The sequence below is a fragment of the Sitophilus oryzae genome, unplaced genomic scaffold (genome assembly GCF_002938485.1).
Source record: "Sitophilus oryzae breed Bouriz unplaced genomic scaffold, Soryzae_2.0 scaffold_1062_pilon_pilon, whole genome shotgun sequence".
Lineage (NCBI taxonomy): Eukaryota > Metazoa > Arthropoda > Insecta > Coleoptera > Curculionidae > Sitophilus > Sitophilus oryzae.
Genome location: NW_022145685.1, coordinates 593,034 through 620,906, shown reverse-complemented (window position 1 = coordinate 620,906; position 27,873 = coordinate 593,034). Strand labels below are relative to the sequence as shown.

The window sequence follows — 27,873 nt, the reverse complement described above, 5'->3', positions numbered from 1 at the left end:
TTTTTTACTCTCTCCGTTCTTATTTTTTTGGTTTTTCTAAAAGTCATAGGTTAAGACACTTAGCAAAACATAGACACCCAAAATTTCATTGAAATCAGAATAACGGTTCTTAAAATATCTAAAAAAATGTGTGAGTTTCAATACTTCGTGGACGTAGAGCAACTATGTATTTTTAAATCAAAATAAGTTAATTGGCCACAATTTACCGTTATACAAAAGTGCTTTATTTGTCTGTTAGAGGGCATCAATAAAAAATAAACCCAAACATTAATGTATACTACTCTCTTGCGTATAGTCATATGGCAGGTAACATCTTATGTTGGGGAAAAGCTGCTTTTAAACTTAATCGAGTCTTCATTATACAGAAGCGAATCATTAGGCTTATTTTTAATGTTGGTTTTCGTGGGAGCTGCAGGGATGTTTTTGTTAACAGAAAAATTTTAACTTTTCCCTCAGTTTATATTTTAGAATGTCTACTTTATGTAAACAAATTTAGGGCTATATTTCAGAAATTGGGTAGTGCAAAGTTGCATAATACGCGGGGCAGTGAACTACTTACCATTCCGCAACATAAAACTACTTATTTTGAGTATTCGCCCTATTATAACTGCGTCAACCTCTACAACTCCTTACCTTTGAAGTTGTGCTCATTGAGAGGCAACAAATTTGCTGGCACAGTAAAAAGATACCTACTAGAGAACGGTTTCTACTCAATTGAAGAGTTTAAATCATAAGTTTAAATCATTCGCTAAGCAATCCTAGTCACATAAGAGAATGTTTATACTATTCTATAATTTGGTGTATTTGTAACTTGAATTTGTATTTACCTTGCCATTGTTGATAGAACGATTGATGCCTTTTATTCTATTGTATGTTGATTTGTATATATATTTTATATTTTTTTTATATTGTGTCTATTTTTTATTTGTTTGGTTTGTTTTGCTTCTTAGTTCTCTACTTCATTTTATATAGAAATGTATGTTGATTTGTATATATATATATATATATATATATATATATATATATATATATATATATATATATATATATATATATATATATATATATATATATATATATCTTGTAATTTTTATATTGTATCTATTTTTTATGTGTTTAGTTTGTTTTGCTTCTTAATTCTCTACTTCATTTTATATAAAAAAGAAGTATGTACCTTGTATAGTTATTTGACGTATCTTGTATTTGGAAATGAGTTGTATGTATCGACATTTAATTGACGAACCAATGTACATAAATTTCAAACATAAAATTCCATACTTTTTCCAATTAGATTATTATTAGCGCATAATATATTTTAGGCGCCTACATAACTTGATATCACAAGAAACATTTTTTGGAAGTCAGATTTGGAAAAATAGTCTTTTTTGTCTAAGAGTATGCGCTGTGGTACAAGAGACAAAAATACTTATAGCAAATACTAGAAAGACTATTTAAAAAAATCGGACATGGAAAATATTTATACCAAAATTTATGTAGGGGCGTGGGTAGTTTTCACCCTTCCTGTACTTTTTTTGATTTTTATGAAAATCAAATGTATAATCACTTAGCAAAACATAGGTACTCTAAGTCTCATTCAAATCAGAGTAACGATTCTTACAATAAGTTTGATTTGATTTGACACCTTCTAACGGACAAACAAAACTTTTGTATAGGGGTAAATTGTGTTCAATAAACTTATTTTAGTTCAAAAAGTACGTAATAGTTCTATATATACGGAATATTGAAACATCCTGTATACACCTGTAGAGGGTGAGTCTTTTTGAGTTTTCAAAATTATATAATTAATATCAGTTCCATCATGGAAGTAGAAGAACAACAGGTTCTTAATATGTGTAGACTCCAAAAATATCTCCCACTTATAGTAACTTTCAAGGATTTGAAATAAAATAATAATAAATCGAAAAAAAATTAAGACTTTCACCACCCGCAGCTACGAAACAAAGCAGAATCGGACCCTATGTTGATATAAAAGATAAATCTTATTTTTATGTAAGGAGTCTCCCCACGAGAAATGGAATATATTTTTTGAAACTCCCTGTAGATTTAACATCAAAAAAAATAACATTAAAAAAAAGATTAGGATATAAAATAATCCTCGCCATACGGAAATTCGTTTTACGGTAAATGACCCAAACACGGGACAAAAAATTCAAACCTTCAATTTTAACTTCGTCGTCCACCACCTGACATGTAAACTAATACTTTTTCTTCCAAATGTAAAGCATGCACTAATAGTTCCAACCTAACGGTACCCAAAATAAAGAATACTAACGATCTATTTCTGTCAGGTAGGCCGAGATTTCCTTTTTGCCTCTCTTACGACCCTTAAATAACTTCCCATGAATATATGGTGGTTCTAGTTACGTGAAAGTTTGAACAACAGTTATAATAAGATTCGATTACCAGGCAGGAGTTAATACCGATATCTGAGAGATTTAAATGGATGAAATATGTGTATTAGAATTTTACTATAAAATTAAAGTAGCGAATACTAACGCTTGCGTGACTCTAATTAGTAGAAATGTCGTTTTGGTACCACTTGCTCTGAAACCGTATCCTAAGGGATGGTATCTACAATTGGATTGCTAAATGTTTATAACTTGCGTATAACTTCCGGTATGATCTTTCCAGTAACATCTTCAAGATCTACAAAGCTGTAGCCTTCTAGGAAACGTTTCCGGGTTTTATAGCATTTCCCCCTCAAACCAGTCCTTGTAGCTTTGGAAAACTTTATTGAAGGGGATGCCCATTTTCATCGCATGTTTAATAATTGGCCAGTATATAGGGTGGTAACAATTTCGATGTTGGCAGCTCAGAAACTACGATACGAATTCGGTTAAATGGGACAAAAGTTGCATAATTAGAAGTTGGACAAACACCTATGAAGAAAACCCCGGTATCTTAATTAGTTTCAGATATATGTAAAAAGCAGTAGTACATTTTTATAGTAATAGTTTTATATTTTTAACCTCGGACAATTAAATGGCCGTTTTCAGAAAATTTCTAAGCCATCTAGATTTCGCACAATAACAGTCAAGTTTTTGTTTTCTTATGGCCGTTTTCCGAGACGACAACCGTTTATGTCATAAACATTGGTATGTTGAAGATGGAGAGCTGGTCTCTGTGGAGCCGTCTCATGCAGATGCTTTTGTCAAAGACCTGAGACTGGATGATGAGTTATAACCCATTATAACTCAAGAAAGGACAACTCACAATAGATCTGTAAGGTCACGATGATTAACCCCCTTTCTAAATATTCTACATTCTACATCCGATCTTTTCAGTGAAAAACAATCGATTTTGAAGCGATCGATGCCTCAAAATATGCTAATTTTAAAGCTCTAGAGTCTAATCGGATTTTCTGAGAAAAAAATATAGAGAACTGAATTTGTAGGAGGTTTTATTCACTTTTATTTTGTATAGAAGTATTAAATCTAAAAAATTTACATGTTTAGAGTTATAAGCAAAAAACGCAAAAATTGCATTTTTTGCGTTTTTCCTTTTTTTCCATTTTCACATAAAAAAACATAAAGAAAAAGAAATTAGAACTATCCCAAAACTTTTCCCGAAAAATTATAATTTGACTAGCCTATATAGGGTGCTACAAATTCGAGGTAAGAGCATTCGTATCTCGGAAACGGTAATAGATATGAGAACGGTTAAATTGGGGCAAAGTTGCTCCTTGGGATGTTCACTAAGATTTCATCAAAAAAGTTTTAAAAATTTCAAGAATTGCTGAGTTTTTTGGAAAAACGAATTTTTTTGAAAATCAATTTTATTTTTTTCTGTCTTTACTTTTTGAGTTCTCTCAAAACCTGATATAAAAAATGCAGGTCCGTATTTAAAAAAAAATAAGTTGGCTTGTGTATCTCACTAATTTAAAAATCTAAAAATACTGTCAGATAGCTCTAATAAAGTGGCTATGAGAATGTGCAATTAGTTTTTTGATTTTCTAAAAAGTAACTAGGCACAGGAAAAAATAAAATTGATTTTTAAAAAAATCTGTTTTTCCAAAAAAACTCAGCAATCCTTGAAATTTTTAAAACTTTTTTGACCACATCTTGGTGAACATCCTAAAGCGCAACTTTGTCCCAATTTAATCATGTACCATTTTCGCATCTATTACGGTTACTGCGAGGGTTACTGAGATACCAATGCTCGTACCTCGAACTTGTAGCACCCTGTATAGTTGTTGTAAAAACGTTTAGAGTTGTTACTCTATTCAATAGAATTTGTAATTTTAATTTAAAAAAATTGTAATCCAATTTTTTATTTCAATTTTTTCCATGTACCCCCAATTTTAGATTACATTCTTTTTTCTTGTTGAAGCACCTTTTTTAACAAACAATAGACAAAGGTAAACACTATAAAATAATAATAGTTTTCCTACTCCTTACTTTTTACCTGTAGGGCCTCATTACGTAACTTCCCATCGGAGATCAGCGACTGCTCTCGCTATGTGAAAGTATAAAGTACAGTTATGCCAAAGAACGACTTTGAGAGAGGAATCGGTCTGGGCCGTTAACTGTACATATCGAGAAGGTAAAATGGATTCTTATTATAGCCGTTGCCGGAAATATGCACAGTGGGACCAGGAAAGTCCCGTATGCATGGGAAATTTTGTTCATATTGATTTGTAATCAGTTTACATTCTCGGATCGGAATAGGGAATGCCCAAAATCACATTCACTGGAAGCCAGTTTCTAAGCGATAATTTGATAGTTGATTTGGCATATGCGACTATGTCATACCTAGTTTTATTTATCATATCACATATCTAAATAATAATAATATTAAATAACAAATAAATAAATAACGCTTTATTGTACAACAAGCTTTTAGCTTCATCGACAAAGCATTTAGAAAACAAAGAAAAGCACAAAAAATATAGAAATAATAAAAAATATCATACAATACAAATCAATTCAAAAAATTACGTCATTAAAATTACAAATAAAACATAGAAGGACATTGCAGAACACAAAAAAGGGGAATCAATAAAATTTTGCAATAGGAAAATTGTAAATGGATATAATCATGTAAGAGTTACAACATATTAAATATTAAATACTAGATCTTTAACCAGTATGTGAGATGATTAAAATGTTAAAATTCAAAATTGTTCATTGATTAAACATCAACAAAAAAGTCGTTCACCGCATATAGGGCTCTCTCCAGTAAGTATGATTTAAGAGCTTTGCGAAATGCGGGAAAGAATGAAAGAGACTCGATATTCAAAGGCAAATGATTGTATTTTTTTTGGCATTATAGAGTATTGAGCCTTTAACTAGTTCTGAGCCCGGGATTGGCAGATAAAGATCGTGCTCCGGATTACTAAATGGATAGTTGTGGGATGGCCTTTCGGGAATAGCAAATATGTGTTGCGGATTAGGCAAACGGATTCAAAAATGAATAAAGAAGGAAGAGTCACTATTTTGAAATTTTCAAAGAAATTCTGGCAGTGAGCAGTGATTCTACTGTTCAGTCCCAATAAATATCGAACTGCTCTCTTTTGAAGTTTGAAAATACGATAACATTTTGTTGCACAGCAAGTACCCCAGAATGGAAGGGCATAACGAAGATGTGAGTCAAAAAGGGCATAATAGGCTATTCTAGAGATTGATAAGTTAAGTTCCTTAGAAACTGATCTTAGCGTAAAACAGGCAGCGCTTAGTTTCTTTGATAGAGCTTCGATGTGCAAGTCCCATTTTAACGAGTTGTCTACGACGTCAATAGTGGTGTTATTAAGTACAAAAGGTTGTATAGTACTTTTGTATGACAAAACTATAGTTTTTGATAGGTTGAGGCATAGGAGATTAGAATCGCACCAATATTTAATGGTCACTGGATATAGTATTATATAGTGCCGTAACATCTGGGCCGCTCCAAGTGTATAATCCAATCAACTAGTATAAGGCAGTTTGTAAAAACTCCTTTTTGGAATGACTCGTTAATTAAAGTAGTAAGATGGATTAATGTGCATTCCGGAAGTTCAGAGAACATTTTGAGCGTGAGTCCATCAGTCCCAGATGAGGATTTGTTTTTAATACTTTTAATTGTACTACAGAGCCCTACTACTACGTAGCTAATGCTACGGGCCGGGCGTGAAGAAGAAGCTGTGTAAATTCTCATTTGCTTTAGGGAGATATGAAAGTGAATCATGGGAAGGAGTTATGGTGTTCACTAAATTTTTAGCCACATTAACAAAGTAAGTGTTTAAATCTTCAGGTGAATTAAAGACTGTGCCAGACGAAGAAGTCTTATTCCTTAAGTCATTTACAATAGCCCAAGCCTAACACGAATTGGAAAAGAGACACATAGCTCAGTAGTTAAAAGTTATACTGACGCCAAAATCAACGCAGGAACAGGAATAGGTTGACCGACAGGTGTTTGGACCGAGAAACTCAAGTAAATACTCCAAACCAATATGCACCTACCCAAGCATCCTACAGACTGAAATCTACGCTATCGAAAGATCCGTACAACTTATCTTTGATATGAACTATCGAAAACAAGAAATAGTCATCTTATCTTATAGTCAAGCAGCGTTAAAAGCGATCAACTCAATATCAATCAATTAGAAGTTGGTCAAAGAAGGCCTAGAGAAGCTAAACAAATTAGGCAAAGAAAACAAAGTTCTCCTACTCTGATGGGTGCCAGCTCACCAAGGGATAGAAGGTAATGAGAAAGCAAATTATATAGCTAGAAAAAAAGCTAACCTAATTAAACCAAACACTCCACTACATTGACTAGAACCGTTCTGCTTCCCAAGTGGAAACCAAAAACAACAACTCAAGAACTAACAAACAACAACAACTACAAATAAATTACAACTCAAGAACTTGGAAGATTCCATCCGTAGCCTCGAATGAGAATCCTCCAAATGTCTAAGATAAACACATAATTATAAATACTAAGATAAACAGATAATTTTTAGAGGCCAGTGTTTCCGGCAGAAGACGGCCCTTTGTTATTGAAAAAAACGGTCTAAGATACTCGAAAAAGTTTCTCAGGACTTAGTACCGAGAAAAATTAAGTATATTCCTTGATTTACGTAAAGATCTTTCTTGATTTAAACAATATTCGGTTAGCAACGGGGTTTTTAACAGGACACTGTCTCCTGAGTCGATTGAAGCTAAGAGAAAACGGCGAATGCAAATTCTGTGGGAAGAATGGGGGAAAAACAAAAACACGTCATCACTGAGTGCGCTGAGAGGACAACCAACCAACCGATTCGACTGATATCGGAGATGGAGAACAAGTCTCAGATACTAGCTTTTGTCGGGGTACTGGGACTGTATGATAAATTATAACTCAAAACAGGGAGATGCAACAGATCTGTAAGGTCGCGGTGATTAACCACACTCCTACTTATTCTACATCCTAGTCTTGAAATAAATGGATCATATCGTCATCTATCTTTTTTCTGCCGTCGTCTGTCCAAATCTTCAATGAGTCATTTCATACGGTGAGTAAACCTGACAACACCTCACAACCTATATTTGATATCAATTAAACCTTTAGTTACTAAATCGAGTGCGCGATTTTTAGATTCATTGTTGGCCAATCATAAACATATATTCGGCGCCGGGCTGACTAATTGGAATTTAAATTTTGCGCTGGGGATTCAGGTGGTAGCTCTGCTGTAAAAAATGTCAAGTTGCCGCATTTATTTATTTATTTCCTGACATTGTCTAAATAAATAGTGTTGTGATACTATAAACTTAAAAATTTTGTTTACTAGCAGACCTTGCAGTCTAACATTGATCTTTTTAGAACCTCTTTTAGTGCGAAGTGTATACAAGATAGCTTAATAACCGTAAAAAACTCATCGCAACTTTATTAGAATATTTTGAACGGAAAAGCGATAGTAATGGCCCTTTATGTCCCTTGAGTTCTGTTAAGAAGGTGAGTTTTGTTGATATATAAAAGTGGGCAACGCTGTCAAGCTTAATCACGTGACTAAAATTTTATTTGGTATGAACTGTATAATAGTAACTTTATATATTTAATAAAAAATATTATGAAATTTAAAAATGTTTAGAAAGAAATACGACAATTACGACATATATACTTTCAACTTATATTGTATAATTCCTTGTAGAAACCTAAATTTACAGAACTGTTTGCACTGAAAACTATGACAAACTAGGAAGAAAAATCTTCCACTTGACCGTTTCGCGAAATTCAAATAATGGTTAAGTTCAATGTTTGCAGTTTGTTTTAAAGAATAGTTAAAGTGAGTGTAGGTAATTGTGCTAACGACCGCTATTGACCTCGGCGTCTTCTGTTACATTGGCGGCTCGCTTGGGTACAGACTGACCGTTCCAAATAACTAGCAACTGACCGATGGTACATGTAATAGACAATTTGTAGAAATGTCAGTAAAAAAAATCTTGTACAATACTAATACCTGTACAAAATCATAAAGAATCGAAAAAAAAACAGAAAGAAAAGAAGAAAAGACCTTTTTGATCCTACTATTTACAGTACTTTGATAAAAAAAGCCTGACAATAATAGTATTAGTATTGCAAGAGGTCGCGCGAAGCGGTGGACTTCTTGGTGTTACCAAGACCCTTTCAACCAATCACTACCACAAACCATTAGAGGTGAATAAAATCGATATATGAAAGATGGATCGAGGAATGTGGACAAATACAACATTCCTTCAAAACGGACTAACCTGGTATACAGACGGGTCAAAGACCGCTGCCGGAATAACAGCTTGAGTATTTGAGGAAAGGCCACAGGTAAGCTTATCCTTTTCCTTGGGTAAATACTCAATCGCATTCCAGACAGAGATCTTTGCCATTCTACATTGCGCGAGAGAAAACAAACACAAGAGCTTAGGTCAGCTCATTAATATATGCTCAGAGAGTCAGTCTTATAAACACAAAGGTATCGTTGAGACTTGTCTGGAAATGCCTAGGTGAACTGGGAGGTCAAGTACGAAGGAACAGAATTAAATTATTCTGGGTGCCGGGCCACAACGGCATCTAAGGCAACGAAAAAACCGATGAACTATCTAGGCACGGATCATCGGAATCATATCTTGGTCCAGAGCCCAGTACTTGAAATACTCAAATGTACTTACTTACTTACTGCCATTACTCGCTGACGAGTATTTGACACGCATCAAAAGACTGTTACGCAAGGCATTTTCTTTCATGAGCTTTTCTGTGACTGAAAAGCCCGATACGTGATGTTATCTGTCTATCGCACTCCGGACATTCATAAATCTCATTGCTTTGTTGCCTCTTTACTTTTTAGTTGCTGTTGTTAATTAAGTTTACAATTCTCCTCCATTGCGTTCTATTGTACACTGCTTCCTCCCTCTGATGCTTGCATACTTATCCCCTTTAAGTTGTCATGGAAAATATCCTTGTATCATTTGAGTTGTCCACCCGGTTTTCTCTTGCCGTCTATAAGCTCACCGTAAAGAAGAGATTTCGGTAGGCGGTTTTCTTACATCCTGCATACGTGACCAGTCCATCTTAAGCGGGATTTAGTAATCATGACTTCAGCGCCCTAGCACCTTGTTTTTTCAAAGACTGATACGTTTGAAACATTTGATTCTTAACAGTTGTCTAAGGTGTCTCTGTTGCAACTTGTTTAATGCGTTCGTGTGCCGGCGCGGCGGGCGGTACGATACCCAGGCACAACCCAGGTTTCGCTTCCATATAACATGGTGGGGATTATTATTGCTTGGTACACTGTAAGTTTTGTTTTTGTGCTCAAGTCATGATTATAGAAAACCCTGTCCTTTAATTTCCAGAATGCTCTTGAGGCTCTGCAATTCTATGCTGAATTTCAGGGTCGATATTGGCCTCTTCCGAAATCAAACTGCCGAGGTACTTAATCGAATTCCGCTACATATTCCAATAGTTCTTCTCCGATTTTTATAGCAATGTTATGGTTTTCCGGGAAGTGCACATGATTTTAGTTTTATCGATATTCAGCTTAAGGCTCAAAGTCTCGTATGCCCAGGTATATGTGTTCAGCATTTCCTGTAATTGCTGTAACGCTTTTGCAACTAGAGCGCAGTTATCAGCGTATTGAAATTCTGTTAATTTTATACGTGTTTTTGCCCTGAGTCTTTTTATGTTGAACAGACCGCCGTCATACCTGTGTCTAACCCATTCCTCTCTCCTGCAGTTTGCTATCCACCATAATAGATGATACCCAAATGTATTGCCCGTGGTGCAGTAAAACTCTGGATCGAGAAAAGCAGAATTCCCACTAGAGAAACAAACAGTGACACAGGAATAGCAAGGCCTTTATCCAAGGGCCTAGCTCTAAAACCACAAAGGAAATGCCATATAATGCTTATCAGAAATAAAGTGCGAATTACAACAGGTCTCTTGACAGGACCTATGACTGTCAAATGTTAACTGAATAAGCTCAACCTGTATTAAGAAAGTTTTAGTTGCAAACTCTAGACTCTGCGATAAAGATCCTGAAACAGCGGAGTACATAACCCAGTTAGGAAAGTTTTGTCACATTTAGGGAACATTAGGGAACAGCTACGTATCTGCGTTTTATTGCTTCATATTAGGCAAAAGATGGGCCTGGTAACGTAACAACGACGTCACCTAGAACACATTTCCCTTAAAGGAATAAAATATTCACTGGGAGCATTGCGAAGCTCTGGATCGCAAGCTACATTTTTTATTTGGGAAAGCAAGGCTAAAACCGAAGGACCTATGCTCCCATCCTATCAAGAATCTGCATCAGTTGTCATCGATCAACAATATTGTAATTAATTTACAAATTCCGCAAAAAAATATATATGTTTTAGTTTTATTATTAAACTGTTTAATACTGCACTCAAAAAGTATGTCGACAGAAAATTTACAGAGTTAAAAGTGTTACGAAATAAATTAACACAAAATAATTTCGGAGGTTTTTGGTCTTACCGCATGTCGATGTCACTGTATGGATGCAGGCGAAAGCACTAATAGAAGTAAGCAATAGTGTTCGAACAAAAAAATACCTTGTCCGAAAAAAGGCCAAATGTCAAGGTGACTTTTTATAAAGGAATGTAGAATAATATAAACAATGGCCCGGAAATGCATAGTTTTAAATATACAGGAATCTAAATATTTTTTTTGTAATTATCCTAAGTATCCTGTAGTTATTTTTTTTCGAAATGTGTCAGTGTTATTTATACTGGTAATAAGGACCTAATTAAATAAAAAGTTTTAAACCCAGTGGCGTCCCAGTGACACTTTATCGAAAATGATTTCAAAAAATATGTACACTACGAACCTTTTGCAATTTTTAAATTTTTTATATCAAAACAACTAAAAATAAAACTTTTTTTCTCTCGTATTATATGCCTATTTAGTACTGTTTTCGAAAAAAAAATCATTGCATGTGACTGGACTCCATTAAAAAAGCATTAAAATATTAAATATCAATTTGCAGCTATAGAGTAAACTATTATACAGGGTGGTTCAAAATGTATTCCGGAAACTTTGGCAGCATATTCTGCAGATAAAAACAACTAAACAAATCTAAATGTGTCCTAAAATGCTTAGTTTCGGTGTTACATGGTGTAGAAAATTTATTTTTATTTCGATTTTTCTCAAATATATATTAATATATAATTTATGAAGTAACGTCAATATTGGATTTGGAAAATTGGTGTCTGGCAGTTTTTTGACATGAGAAATTTGATTTTGATGGCAATATCCTGAAACTACTTGTAGAGGGCGCCACCTACATATTTTTTAACTTTTTTGAAGAGTAATAACTTTTCGTCCTTACATGTATAAAACTGCTAAGTAAAAAAAATATACATTTACGACGTTTTATACGTAAAAAAAGTTTTTGGATATATCAATCGCTACGAGTAATTGTTCTCGAGATATTTGGCATCGAAATTATCAATACCTATCATCATTGACATAAATTAAACATATATTGACTAAATAGTTATTAGACTGAAATCATAAATTTTAAATTTTTTGTGTCAAAAGTTCGACAGAAACTGTTTTATCATCATTTTTTCGCAGAAAAGTTGATTTATTTAAAGTGATTTATTTAAAAAAATAGAAATTTCCCCAATTTATTATTTCAGTCAAATAACGATCTAGTCAAAACGTGCTTATTTTTTGTCAATAATGACATGTATTAACTATTTGCATTCTAATATCTGGAGAACGGTTGTTCATAGGGTTTTTACCAAGAGACATTTTTTTTATGTAAAAAGACGCGAAAATGTATTTTTTTACTCAATAGTTTTGTACATTTACCGACGAAAAGTTATTACTTTCAAAACAGTTAAAACAAATGTAGGTGGCACCCCCTACAAATGAGAGTCATATTGACATTAAAATAAAATTCTCGTGTTAAAAAACTCCCAAACACCAATTTTCATCCAAATATTGACGTTACTTCAGAAATTATTTGGAAAAAATCGAAATAAAAATGAAACTTCTACAACCTGTATCTCCGAAACTTAGCAAATTAAAACATACATTTATATACGACCCTTTTTACTTATGCAGAATATTCTACAGAAGTTTCCGGGATACAGTTTGGACCAGTATAGTGTAAAATACTTGATAACGAATTTAAACAACAAATTACAATTTATAACATTGATGCTTAGTGCTACCTACATCAAATTTTGAAAATGGGCTATCTACAGCAAATGCTAACAATATTCTCATTCCATTCATTTATCATTTCAAGTTTAACATGCTGTATCTTCAAAACTATGCAGTTCATGACACATTTTCATAGATATATTTTTACCATATTTTTTGTGTGAAGGAATTAATTCCGTGAATATTTCGAATACACAAAAAATATGTTCAATAAATGAGAAAGTATGAAATAGCATAAAAATAATTTAAGGTATAAAATATGCCAGATACCATGTTTTCATCCTAACGGATATACTATTTTTTTAATATCTGTGTCTAACAACAATAAAATTATAACGCTAATATAAAATATACAGGGTGGTCCGAACTGTATTCCGGAAACTTCGGCAGCATATTCTGCAGATAAAAATAAGTAAAAAAATTCGTATAAATGTATGTCCTAAAATGCTTCGTTTCGAAGATATAGGGTGTAGAAATTTCATTTTTATTTCAATTTTTTCAAATAATTTCTGAAGTAACGTCAATATTTGGATGAAAATTGGTGTCTGGAAATTTTTTGATGTGAGAAATTTGATTTTGATGTCAATATGACTCCTACCCGTACGGGGCGCCACCTATATGTGTTTTAACTGTTTTGAAGAGTAATAACTTTTCGTCCGTACCTGTATAAAACTACTGAGTAAAAAAATAAACATTTCTGTGATTTTTTACGTAAAAAATGCCCCTTGGTAAAAATCGCTACGAGCAACCGTTCTCAAGATATTTAGAATGGAAGTAGTCAATACATGTTCATTATTGACAAAAAATAAATATTATGTTGAAAGGATAGTTATTTTACTAAAATGATAAATTTGGGAACTTTTTATTTTTTTAAATTAATCATAAGTTTTTCTTCAAAAAAATGATGGAAAACAATTTCTGTTGAACTTTTGACACAAAATCACTTCAAATGTATGATTGCAGTCTAATAACTATTTAGTCAACATGTTTAATTTATGTGAATGATGACAGGTATTGATAATTTAGATTTCAAATATCTCGAGCGATTTAGCGATTTTTACTAAGAGATCTTTTTTACGTAAAAAACGTCGTAAATTCAGATTTTTTTACTCAGTAGTTTTATACAGGTACGGACAAAAAGTTATTACTCTTCAAACCAGTTAAAACACATGTAGGTAGCGCCCTCTACCAGTAGAAGTCATAGTGACATCAAAATCAAATTGCTCATGCCAAAAAACTCTTAGACACCAAGTTTCATCCAAATATTGACGTTACTTCAGAAATTATTTGAAAAAAATCGAAATAAAAATGAAACTTCTACTCCCTATATCTCTGAAACTAAGCATTTTAGGACATACATTTATACGAACTTTTTTACTTATTTTTATCTGCAGAATATGTTGCCAAAGTTTCCGGAATACAGTTCGGACCACCCTGTATAGCATAATTTTAATTTCTGAAGGTTTCTGGTCTTTGCGCATGTTGATGTCACTCTCGTCTGGGCGCACTACTACACATCAAACTACCATACAATAGAGGTTGGCAATGCAACTACATATATTATATTCAAGATACTGATAAATGTTAAGGATAATAATTAAGGCAAATGCCAAATAGATTGGTGGAGTCAGTTCTGTGCAATGGTTCAGAGCTATGGACTCTGAACTATGGACTCTGAACGTTTCTCGTGCAGACGAGAAACGCAAAATCCAAGTTGTTGAAATGGAATACCTTAGAAGAAACGCAGGTATACCTGGGATGGAAAAAAGACAAACATCGTGGTCAGGCGTATCACGAATGCATCGGAGGAAGCAGTACTAGATCGAATAGAAGAATCCAGCTTAAAGTGGTTTGAACATTCTCTGCGTATGCCGGAGAACAGGTGGCCAAAAAAAGTTGTTGAATGGGCTTCCCAGTGCAGAAAAAAGAGAGGCCTAGAAAATTCTGGAACGGAACGGTTAAGGAAGTAATGGAATTAAGTCTTAATCGAGATGTGTGGCGTAGGGTAACGGGAAGGCAGCAATAGGCTGTAGTTGGAAATGAGTATTAAATACTTACACCAAATCCCGTTTATACCGGTTGCGTCTCAAAAGTGGCTTATCCCTATAACTTTTTTATTTTTTCAGACAAAAAATCGAGATTTGGTATGTTAGTATATGACAACCACATGAAAAGAAAACCTTGGATGACCAACGAGATCCTAAAAATAATGCAACAGAGAAGGGAACAGAAACAAAGAATAAGTTTAGATACCAAGAGCTCCCCCAACCAGCAAATATAGTTCCGAGTCCTTTTTAAAATGTCACTGCCTCTAAAGTATAGTTCCTAGGTCCACTCTGCCACTTAAAATGTTACTTTATAAGGAATAGTCACTTTGAAGTATATTTTGAGAGTGACCGGTTAGTCCCTACCTACCATAAAAGTGGAAAATAAACACCCCGATTGCAAGTCACAAAAATGTAATTTAAAGAAGTGGCTGGAACTACCCGAATTTTCGAATATGACACCATAAAAGACCAAAAACTTCATAGTAGCTTTTTAAAGTAAGGGTTACCAACAAGTGCTGCCATAATGCCTCCATTAAGTTTTTGTTACTTTGTAGTAACAATTTAAGTTACGGGGTAGTCGCGGCCACGACACCTAGTTACTTCTAATTTATAGTAGCATTGAAAGTAGCAAAATGGTTACTGCTACCTTCCTAGGTCACTATAAAGTAGCCGTCGCTCATCCATTGCCACTAAAAGTCACGGGGGTCAAAAACGGCTACTTTATAGTGACCGTAACTTAATATAACCTAATAAATGTAATTGCCTCAGATTGCATCGGGTGCTGCTCTGTTTTAGTGTTTTCTTTTACTTGCTTTTAAGCTTTATTAAAAAATTGAAAAATCCCTAAGGTGAATAAAAAGAAATTTAGATATTCTAGTACTTTCTACCAAATAATTAAACAAAAGGAATCACTGCGAGCCGATGCATCAACATCAGAAACAAAAACTACATCTCTCTATAGTCCTACTGATGAACATCATAAATCAGGTAGTGATTGAAGCTGTTTCTGCAGATGAGTGTAGTGTTATTCATCTGAAACTGAATCTCAGAGGAGAACTAATTTGAGAACCAACAAAAGCTAAAACAGTGGGCGTTAATATACTCTATACCTCATGTAGCCCTGAATAATATAGAAACACTAATAATAGAAAATGCACAATAAGTAAAAAATAACTTCAAAGGACAAGGCGGAACGTTATAGTGGCATCAATGGAATGTATAGTCGCCACCACCGCGATCGGTGTAGAACCGCTCCAATTAAGTGGCAATTTGGTGGCGCAGGGAACTTTCTTGGAAAATCACTTTATGGTTCCAAAGAATCGTTGACCATGTAGTTCCAAAAAGTTATTGTTTCTATAAAGTCACCTTTGGATAGCTACAATTGTCACTTTATCAATCCGAAGATTGTTAAGGTCCAAACGGGTAGGGTTGGCCTAATATGTTATTGTCCCCGGTACTTTGTGGTAGCATATGGAACTATAAAGTATTTTTCGGATTAAACGGCCATATTTTTTTCATGAATTTTTAGACGAACAGCCAAATGGCTCAAACATTATGCGTTTTTAAGCTAAATATACCTAGATTAAAGCTTTTTTCCATAGTTATTTTGTTATTTCTGACGGTGGACTAATATTTTAAAGTTTGACCCCGGTTTCAAGCAAATTATTATTACTTTTTAATTACAAACATGAGTTTCTATTGCAAATAATATAATAATTTGAAATATTTTGAGAGGCGCTCGAAAATTTTGTTATATAAACCCAGTATTTTATTCAGTAAAGTTGATTGCGTTCTGGAATTTACCTAAAAAAGGCGTTAAAATCGCACGGTAAATAACAAATAACGAAAAAATAATAATGGCTTCCATAATAATTTTCCATCATGATATTTATTTTTATGAAATGTGAAATTGCATGAAGAGGTCGCTGCGGATAAAGTTCAACAGTTTAACGAAAGTTCCACATGTCGGTGGCTAACACTTGGCTGCCACGAACCCGCGACTAGGAAGCTTCGTAACGGATAAGTCGCATTCACCAGTACGCTACTTTATAGTAACACATCATAGTAACTCTTTTAGTGGCAAAAACTACCCAAGACACTACCCGGCTACTCAAAATCTTTCCCCATTTTGGTCGCAGTTACTTAGCAGCTACGAATATACGACGTAGCCGCCGATGGTCACCGCCCACTTTGTAGTGGCTTTGATAGTAGCTGTTACGTATCTGCCACTATAAATGCTAGTTGGGCCATAGAATAGTAAGAAGAAAATGCAGTGAAGCAAAAGAACAGTGGCTAGCGGAGAGGTGCAGTGAAATAGAGCAGCTTCAAAAGAAGTATGACTTGTTTAATATGCACAAAAATATCAAAGAAGTGACTTGGAAACATAGAATAGAATAGAATAGAATAGAATAGAATAGAATAGAATAGAATAGAATAGAATAATTTATTGATGTCAATACCATACAAATAGTGGCGTACATAAGTCAAAATATAAAATAAAATACATATATAAAACACAATTAACTTAAAAATTAACACAAAAGACATAAAGTTAAAACCATCATATTAGATGGGTATACAATGACATATATTCTAGTTAATACATTGTAATATAAATATAGGGTGGGAGTTTCCAGTTCACACATTCTGTTGTAGAAGGAATTTCCATCAAGTGAGATTAATATGTATATCACTTGAAAGAAACTCCCTCGTGTCATACAGTGGATTTTCAAGTAACCAGCCACGAACCCTGCCCTTAAACACCTTATCGGACAATAGTTTATACCCATCCGGGAGTTTATTGTAAAACTTCACACCCCAGTATCTAGGTCCATCTCGAGACCTTTCTAATCTATGTATAGGGATACTGAGGTGCTCCGCCCTACGAGTGTCATGAGAGCCGTGCTGAGCATTTGTGGGATATTTTTCCGTATTGGCTAAAGCCAATACGGAATATATGTTAAAACATATAATAGATTTTCCAATATATAAAGATTTGGGAGGGTAAGTATATTTAACATTTTAAAGGTTTCCCTGCAATCATCCCTGTAGCCCAATCCTCCGACAACTCTCACAGCCCTCCTCTGAAGCGCGAAAACCCTGCGCCACTGAGGTGCGTGACCCCAAGCCAAAACAGCGTACGACATCACAGAATGAAAAAGAGCGTAGTAAGCCGTCCGCAATACGCAACAGGAAACAGTACCTGACAAATTACGCAGAACGAAGAGCGCGCTTCTTAGCTTCTTGCATAGTTGCTCAATATGAGCATTCCATCTCATTTCACTGTCCAACTGAACCCCTAAAAATAATAGTCGAGTTTTTTAATGAGCAACTCGTGAGACACACAATCGAAGGCTTTACTTAAATCGCAAAATACCGCGCCAACATGTTCCCTACCCTCAAAGCCATCCAAGATGAATGACACGAGGTCCAGAACAGCCAGCACAGTGCTGCGTCCGGACCTGAAGCCGAACTGTTGGTCGTTCAGCAATAAATACTCTTCAAGGAATAACGCCATTCTTGAGGCCATACATTTCTCAATGATTTTTGAAAAAACAGGAAGCAGTGAAATCGGACGATAATTAGATATATCATTCGTGTCCCCCTTTTTGAATACTGGTACAACAACAACCTCCTTGAGACAACATGGAAAAATGCATTCCCTAAAGCACAAATTAATAATTTTTGTTAGCGGTATAAGGATAAGTTCCCTTATCATCTTTATAATCCTAACACTGAACCCAAATTTGTCACGCGAATCTTTATTTTTTAAGTAAGTATTACGTCCCTGACCTCATTAAAACCCACATCTCCGAACTTGAATTCCTCATCCAGCAGATGAGTAATCCGAAATGGAATATCTTGCGTAGATCACTGTCCATTTCCGACCAAGACATCCGCCACACTAGAGAAAAAATCATTAAATGCATCGGGACCAATTGTCATTGAGGGATTTTGTTTCTGCTTGTTTGCACGGTTGTTATTCAAGATTTTCCAAATACTTTTTGACTTATTTGTTGAGTTAGAAATAAGTCTAACATTATATTCCCTTTTCGCGACTTTAATTGCCCTTCTATACTGTTTTTTAAAGCAGTTTTTATTGTCAAGCAGTTCTTGGGATGGGTATTGTTTAAAAAGATCATTAAGAAAACACAGACGTTCTCGCATTTCCCGCAGTGTGTCATTAAACCAAGGAAACAGAGTCTGATATTGTTTATTTTTATATATTTTTTCTGGAAAAGAAGCATCAAAAGCTTCTTGAATCTTATCACAAAAAAGTTTGCATTTAGTACTGACATTTATGTTGTTTTTAGATATAAAAGACCAGTACAACTAAAGTAAAAAAAGATGCTTACCTCTTTCAGTGATAGGTCTATATTTCCTCATCAGTGTCTTGTTATTTGTATCGCTATCTATTCCAAACCGAAGCTCTATTAAGTTGTGATCAGACAGATCATTGTCGATTATTTTGATATCGGTAAAAAGAACATCGAAGTTAATAAATAGGTTATCTATACAGTTTCCGCCGCGCGTACCAGCACTCACCAATGCACGAAATCCATATGATTTCAGCATGCCATTTACCAACACTGACTCGCTTTGTTTTGTACCAAAGAGTACATTAAAATCGCCTACAATAATGATTTTTCTGCGATGTCCCACACTGTCAATGGCTCTGCCAAGTTGAGTCACAAATACCTCTATACTTTCTCCAGGAGATCTGTAAACGCAGAATATATAAATATTGAGACTCTTTATGTAAGCACAGCAAAGTTCTATGATTTTTTCTATTGAAAATTTCGAGATTTTAGTAATATTATTATGTTCAATAGTAGAGTCAAGAAGGGTGGTTACCCCACCTCCTCTGACTCCTCCTACAAAAAATTGAATCCACAACAAGTCCAGATATTTTAAGTTGGCTGACTCACTACCGTCTAACCAATGCTCAGAGACACACAATATATCAAGTTTTTTGTCACATATATACGCCTGAATTTCATGCAGTTTATTCTTAAGTGATCTAAGGTTTTGATACATTAATGTAATAGTTCTCAAAGTATCATTTGAATCATTCTGATATTGCACTTTAGATACGTAAACACCGACAGAACTGGTAGTATTGTCATAATTAATATCTTCTTTGTTGTTTTGCAAAATATTTATTAGTTCTCTTCCGAAAAAACGGCGAAACTTGAGCATCTTTAGGCCATATCTCTGGATCCCATGCCTTATCGTAATTTGTTTCATCAATAATTACCTTGAAAGATGAGAAAAAGTTGGTATTTCTTGATTCCAATTTCTGACATTCTACTTCTGGGAAGTGAGTTTTTAATAGTTGCTTGAGTTGGTCTTCTTTTACATTTGGATCTAATTTAGACACGAATAAAAATTGTTTATTTGGTATTGCACTAATTCCGTCACAATTTACCGCACATCCTATTATCTTATTATTCCTTTGTATGTTGTTTTGTATCCTGTTTTCCTGTTTAGTGTTTCCATCGCAGTTTAATTGTCTAGATTGTGTTGATATTGTTGTTTGTTTTGATTTAGCAGTAGAAACCAGATTGGACTGCGTCCTGTCATGAATTTGTCCATTTCGGCGCGTGTTCGGATTATCCCTGGTAGATCGCAGTTTTGTTTGTTTATTTGACGGTTTTTAATTTCACTAATAGATGGACTGGGTTCCTGCTGTTGTTTAGAACGCTTCGAAACTGTATCCGCAGAGGCAGCACTATCTTTACTCAACGCTCGATCGATAGAATCATTATTCACAAATTCGCCAGGTGTCGGCAGTAGGTTTAATGACACTCGCTGGGCGGTGTGATCGTTTCCATCGAATGAGCTGATCTGGAGTAGCACGCTGTTAAGTGTTCTTACTTGTTCTTGGAGGAAATTAATATTTTCCATTAAATACTTTATGTAATTATCTTTTTTATCTATAATCTGATGCAAATAGTGAAATGGACTATGCTGAGTCTGAATTTCTTCTGTACTTCCGAGCAACTTGTTAAAATCTCGTGAACCAACTTGATATCTTGAACTGTCATTTTCAAGTGTTTTGTTATCGCTATCATTTATCCGTATCTTATCACAGCATATTATTGTTTCATCATCCACTTGTTTCACGTTTCTTAGGTATTTAACAAACATCAAAAAAGGCACAGCGGACTACTGCGCGACACCCAAAATCAAATCCTCGTGGGCCCTGAGGGAAAGCTGAAACACTGGAAGGATTATGTGGAAAACCTCTTTCGTGATAATAGGCCAAATCCCAAAAATACCATCAGATTGGCTCAAGTCAACTTTTGTTACCCTGCCTAAGAAGGCCCACGCATCCCGGTGTGACGACTATCGAATGATAAGCTTAATGTCTCATGTGCTAAAGATTTTTCTACGAATCATACACACGCGTATATACAGGAAATGCGAACAGCAGATAGATCACACAGTTTGGCTTCAGGAATGGCGTGGGGACCCGTGAAGCACTGGTTTCGCTTAACATACTTACACAGAGGGCACGGGACATGAACATAAATATATATGCCTGCTTCATAGACTTCCGTAAGGCTTTTGACTGCGTGCAACACCAGAAAATGGCTGAGATCCTGAGAGCCACGGGTGTGGACGAGGGGGATCTGAGAATTGTAACCGAGCTCTAATTGCATCAAACGGCCCAAGTAAGGGTGGAGGACCGCCTGTCGGAAGAAATGGTTATAGGGAAAGGCGTCCGACAGGGTTGCATATACCCCTGCTCTTCAATTTATATTCGGAGGTGATCTTCACGGAAGCCCTTAAAGATTAGCACGGTGGAGTCAAAATCAATGGAACCATAATTAATAACATCAGATACGCCGACGATACTGTCATCATTGCTAGCAGCTTACCTGAACTCCAACAGTTATTGGACAGTGTCGTGGAACATAGCGCACGTTATGGGTTGCTTATGAACAGTGCAAAGACGAAACTTATGGTTTACTCAAAAACACCACTCTTCAAATAAACAATAACATGATTGAACAAGTGTCATCCTTTAGATATCTGGGTGCACTGGTAAATGAAGGGTGTGATCCGAAAAAGGAGATCCTGTCACGGATTGAACAAGCTAGGAGTGCTTTTTTCAGTATGAGGAACCTTTTCATCAGGCGGGACCTCGACCTACAACTCCGACTGCGAATACTTCGATGTTATATATTCCCAATTCTCCTCTATGGCTGTGAGAGCTGGACTCTCAGTCCGCTCATAGAAGCCCGCATCGAGGCTTTTGAGATGTATTTGTACAGGAGAATACTACGAATATCCTGGGTGGATAGAAAAACCAACACTGAAGTACTCAGAGCTATGCAGAAGGGCAAAGAACTCCTTACGACTATCAAGGAAAGAAAAATCCTATATATTGGGCATATCATGAGAGGAGATAAATACGAAATGCTACGTCTTATTATTGAGGGGAAAATCGAAGGAAAGAGGTCAGTCGGAAGAAGACAGAACTCCTGGCTTAAAGACCTGCGTCGATGGCTTGATCGAACATCAGTCCAAATTTTCAGGGATGCCATCTCCCGAGTCACAATTGCCAATTGGATCGCCAACCTCCGAAGGGAGACGGCGTGCTAAGAAGAAGAGAGTATATGACATATATTAGGATTGATTGACGTATTCAATTGTTTTTGGTCACTTCTTGTTTCAACGGAAATTACTACAACTTTTGATTTTTAAATGGCACCCTCGATATTTTTTACTTTATTCGATAGAAAATGACATTCTAAATAGAATGACATATCATATGTCAACTTTTGACATTCTCGCTTAATAAAAAATAGTATTTTAAATTTCAATCTAGAGTGCAATGGCTATGTTAAAAACCCTAATTCTTGATCAAGGAGCCTTGGAAAAATAGATTTGATTCTCTAATGTTTTTAGTGTCTTATCCTGGCCAGTTAGAAAATGTCCAAATTGCATTTTTAATCATATCTCAATTTTTTCAAATGGAACAAGGGTGGCTTGGTTTGGTTTGGAAAACGCATTTTTTTACGAATAATTTGATACCACACACTTGGTATTTTCAGTCAAATTTTCATTACCAACAGCAAATTATTTAAGGCAAGTTTTTAACGCACGTAAGTCTTATTCTTAACTTTTATAACAGCAATTGTATAACTTGTATTTCCATTTTAGTGTCCTGAGGAAGGAATAAATAAATTCCGAAAGCTTGACAATTAACAAAGTGTATTAATTCTTTGTCAAAACCTTCCGACTGCAACCCCACTAAATCCCAGATTTTCTTTCTCACTAGTCAGTCGAGACTACTTTCTGCTTATTACAGGCATGGGGTTCTACCAAAACATCCAGCGAGATTATGGGAATCATGCTATGAAACTACTTAAACAATGGAGTAACCTGACCTACAAGATGGCTTCTTTGAAGAACAGACGAATTTTTTTGCTGAAATGCCGGAAGAACAGCGTCTTCCCAAACCACATCACCCACAGCATTGGCAGCATCCGGAATCTACTAGATCACCACGGAGGACGTCTTGGTAGTGATATCTCCCTTTTTGATATTAAGGTGAGAAGGAAAATTTTAAATTTAGAAATTAAGATCACCATTTCTGATTTGAATCTTTACCAGAAACGCATAGACGCCATTTATAACAACATTACTAATATTTTGCCTCGTGAGATTGTTAATGAGTTCAACAATAGATTAAAGCATACTTTCCAGGTTGAATTTAATAGGGTAAAGTCAATTAACGTTAATAAATATGGGGTTCTCATTTCTAAGGTTCAGAGTGATATCAGGGTGCGGGACGAGTGGTTAAGGAATATTTCTAGCACTGTCATACCTGACAATGTGGTGAAGGTGCTGGCTCTTGGTCCAAAATTTAATATTTCTCCTAATGCAAATACAATTAAAATTCCTGAATTGCTCAGTGATCTGGAGTTAGCAGTTTCTGGTTTTGATAAAAATAAGAAAGATATTGTACGTGGCAGGTTTACAAATGTAATAGTCAACTTTCTCCATGGTGACAGCAGAAAAACACACATTTTAAGTAAACAAATAAAAGAAACAAAACAATTTTTAGTTGAACACCCTGAACTTATCGTGACCCTTAGTGATAAGGGTAACGTCACTGTTGTCATGGACAGGGCTGATTACCTAAACCTTAGCTATGGTTTACTCAATGATACTAAGTATTACAAACCACTCCCACGCGATCCCACCAGCACTCTGGAAGTGAAAGCAAACAAATTAATTTCGAATTTCAGTAACTTGGAAATTATTGATAAAGAATTGGCCAAAAGTCTAAAAACCTATAATTCTACGGCAGCTAGATATTATGGACTTCCTAAGATTCACAAGCCTGCCCTTGCACTTAGACCAATTATCTCCTCAATCAATTCATTCAATAGTAAATTAGAAAAATATCTCACCACTGTACTCACTAAAGCATACAACAAATCTAACCCTTTTTACATTGACGATTCGTTTGTTTTTTGTGAATTTATTAATGAATTTCAATTGCCTCAGAACTACGTTCTTGTTAGCCTCGATGTTGTTTCGCTCTTTACTAACTTACCTCTTGATCTAGCCCAGAAGACCATAAAAGATAAATGGGATACTATATCCCCCCACACACCATTTGATTTGGCTTCTTTCACACAAATTTTAAATTTTGTTTTTGATTCTACAGTCTTTGTCTTTAATGACAAATTTTATAAGCAAATTTATGGCACACCCATGGGAGCTAGCATTTCCCCCATAATTTCGAGCTATGTTCTGGACGGGCTCCTCGCCCAGGGCATTGAGCGGGTCCCATATAACATTCCGTTTATTAAGAGGTATGTTGACGACCTTATATTGTCGGTTCCTATGGACATGACTGATCACATTCTAGACGTTTTTAACGATCTTAGTGACAGTCTTAAATTCACTATTGAAAGGGAGGTTGATAATTCAATTCCTTTCCTTGACATGAGGCTTATTAGGAGACCTGACAATAAAATAGTCACGAAATGATATAGAAAACCTACCAGTAGTGGTAGATACATTAACTACCATTCAGACCACCCTACACGAATGAAACACATGGTCCATTTTTTACTACCATTTCCAATTTTACTATTAAAAATAAATTTAGAATATATTACAGTAGGGGATTAAAACCTTTGGTGTTCCAACAGCAAAATAAAACACTAATTCACCACAATGCACCAAAACACTTTACTTTTGCATTGGACGTGCGTTTCGCTAACCATGTTTTAATCATCTGTTGAGGATGCTAACATAAATAGTAAAACGCGCGTCCAGCGCAAAAGTAATGTGTTTTGGTGTATTGCGGTAAATTAGTGTTTAATTTCACATATTTATCATATATGGTCAATATATATCTCCAGAACTTACGAGCCGCCTATATTTTTTTTAATTACGTACTCTTGTTTTTTTAATGAACTATTGCTGATTTAAAAGAATTAGATTATTTAGAAATATCTAGTAAATAACAAAGAGAAAAATTTGTAACTTAAGCGGTCCATACATTATCAAATAAACACGGTCCACTACACGGTCCATTCTTGTGAACAATTCATATCCCCCCTCTATAATTAATAAAATTTTATATAATAAAAATCAGATTTTAAATCATAGGTCGACCACCATACCCGCTCTGGATCAAGAGTTAAGTACCACTCCTCGCGAAGAGGTTAACATTATTTTTAGTTGTCTTCCATTCATAAAAGACTTGACTCCCAAATTGGTTCGCTCCTCTTAAATTCGTTCAAAAAGGCTCCTCTTAAATTGTTTAGAAACCCTCAGCCTATCGCAGGATTTCAGGTACTGTGCGTGGTGCGTGCACCCACAGTTTGGCATTGCAAAGCTAGCCTTGTCTCTTGGTTGGTTCGCTGTTCCCCTCACACTATCACTTGCCTTACTAATTGTCTTGGGGGTTTTTGGTTAACCACTAAAAACCTTTAAGTCAAAGAAAATTCGAATTATTAGAATTTTTACACTAACAGTGTGTCGACTTTCGAGCACTCATACAATTCTCACCCATCGCGTGGTGATGAGTTGTTGTGTAGGTGGTGAGTGGGACGGTGGTTTCCACCCGGAGATTTTTTGTAAATTTTATTTTTTGAAAATTTTATATAATAAAAATCAGATTTTAAATCATAGGTCGACCACCATACCCGCTCTGGATCAGGAGTTAAGTACCCCTCCTCGCGAAGAGGTTAACATTATTTTTAGTTGTCTTCCATTCATAAAAGACTTGACTCCCAAATTGATTCAAGTTTTTAAGGGTGAAAACATCAAGTTTGCGCTACGCCTCACTGGCCAGCTGAAGACCCTGTATACAAGAATAAAAACACCATTGGAAAAAAAACCAAAAAATCAATGTTGTATACAGACTCAGATGCTCGGACTGTGATTCGTTCTATGTTGGCCAAACTTCTAGGTCCCTCAAGGGTAGAATTACTTCTCACAAAAGTGATTGTAGGAGGTCCATTAGGTCATGCTCGCTGGCGGAACATGTTATTGATGAAGATCATAGAGTAGCCTATGACGATTGTGAGATCTTGTATGTGGAGAAGAACACTTTTAGGAGGAAGTTTTTGGAGATGGTGGCTATAAATGAATGTCCGCGTACTTTAAACCGAATGACAGACATAGATGATTTGAGTTCAATTTATTCTTACATATTAAAATTAAATAACAACAATAATATAATAAGCTCAGATTCAACCTTATAGCCTCCACTTTCATTGTTTTCCCTACATTTTATCCTAACTACTTAACAATTAATTTAAATTCTAACTAAATGATTCCATTGTGTACACACTTCATTGTATGCATAAGAATTTTCTTCAGTATTTGTTAATTTTTCATTGTTTGATATATCAATGTTAATACCTTTAAATTTCTAATATGTTCTTAATACTCTGACAATTTTATTGATGTAATATTTTTCCGCTTTTGCGGTTTTTCCCTGTGTTTTTAATCTCTTATGTTCTCCACATTTGGGATCTGACCCTTGCGTCTTTGGTTCTTGTCATGCTTGTCGGGAAACTTTCCCATAAATTGTTTTTTTGGGAGCTTTGCACCATCAGTGCTCAGGCTCCTCTTAAATTGTTTAGAAACCCTCAGCCTATCGCAGGATTTGAGGTACTGTGCGTGGTGCGTGCACCCACAGTTTGGCATTGCAATAGCTAGCCTTGTCTCTTGGTTGGTTCGCTGTTCCCCTCACACTATCATTTGCCTTACTAATTGTCTTGGGGTTTTTGGTTAACCACTAAAAACCTTTAAGTCAAAGAAAATTCGAATTATTAGAATTTTTACACTAACAGTGTGTCGACTTTCGAGCACTCATACAATTCTCACCCATCGCGTGGTGATGAATTGTTGTGTAGGTGGTGGGTGGGACGGTGGTTTCCACCCGGAGATTTTTTGTCTCATTTCGTTGTTTATGTACGCAACGGAATTTTGACCATATCTTTTATAGATGCTATGTAATTTGCTAATCGCCCCTTCCCAGTCCCTCTCGGACTGTTTCAAGGTGTATGCACTAATACGTTTCCAGTGCATATTACCATAACAGGTGCCTGTGTGCACTTGTTTTTTGTCTCTTTTTTTACCCTCCCTTGGTTCCTTCAGAACCAACGGTGGTTTTACCTTTGATTAAATGTTTTTTAATAATAAGCAATTTGCGTGGAGTGCACTGTCAGTTTGGTGCATTGCCTTTTCTTGGATTGTCCAAGCCGCACATTGTCTTTACCTTGTCACTCAACTGTCTTAATTTGCTGATTTTGTTTGTTCCCCCCTTTTTTGCGGAGTGTGTTTCTGTAGTTTTTTACACCTTATGTAATTTTGTAATTTTGGAAGTATTGCCAATACTATGAAAAGGTTTGGTTCATGAATTTCCTGTGAATTTAAAAAATTGGGAGGGAAAAAAAAAATTGTACAATTTAATGATTTTTTGACAGTTTTTCACATTGATTAATGTGAACATTATTGTCATATTTTCCTCATTACCTTCTTCACATTTGGCCTTTTCTAAGTGTTTGCATTGCACCTCTTGTCTTTTTTCAAAATTTTTAGTACATCCTAATGTTTATTCAATTGCTTATAAGAAAATTCTTTTTCTGATTGCGCTCGGTGTTTTTCTGGTTGCAGATATTTGGTGACATTTTCTGAATTGTAA

At 35.2% G+C, this 27,873-nt stretch overlaps 1 protein-coding gene and 1 long non-coding RNA gene across 2 annotated transcripts; both read left to right on the top strand.

The window, feature by feature from the left end:
- Positions 1 to 23,006: 23,006 nt before the first annotated feature.
- On the top strand, positions 23,007 to 24,698 carry LOC115877775. The gene has a single exon (XM_030894092.1). It carries the CDS (start codon positions 23,007 to 23,009, stop codon positions 24,696 to 24,698), a length of 1,692 nt encoding a protein of 563 aa, XP_030749952.1.
- A 520-nt stretch (positions 24,699 to 25,218) lies between these two features.
- Positions 25,219 to 27,612, top strand: LOC115877714. Its single transcript, XR_004049393.1, has 2 exons — positions 25,219 to 25,756; positions 27,083 to 27,612. It is a non-coding gene; the product is annotated as an uncharacterized LOC115877714 (long non-coding RNA).
- The last annotated feature ends 261 nt before the right edge of the window (positions 27,613 to 27,873 follow it).

Excerpts from the sequence above, each read along its gene's own strand:
- LOC115877775 (XM_030894092.1), top strand. The coding sequence starts at position 23,007 with ATGGGGTTCTACCAAAACATCCAGCGAGATTATGGGAATCATGCTATG.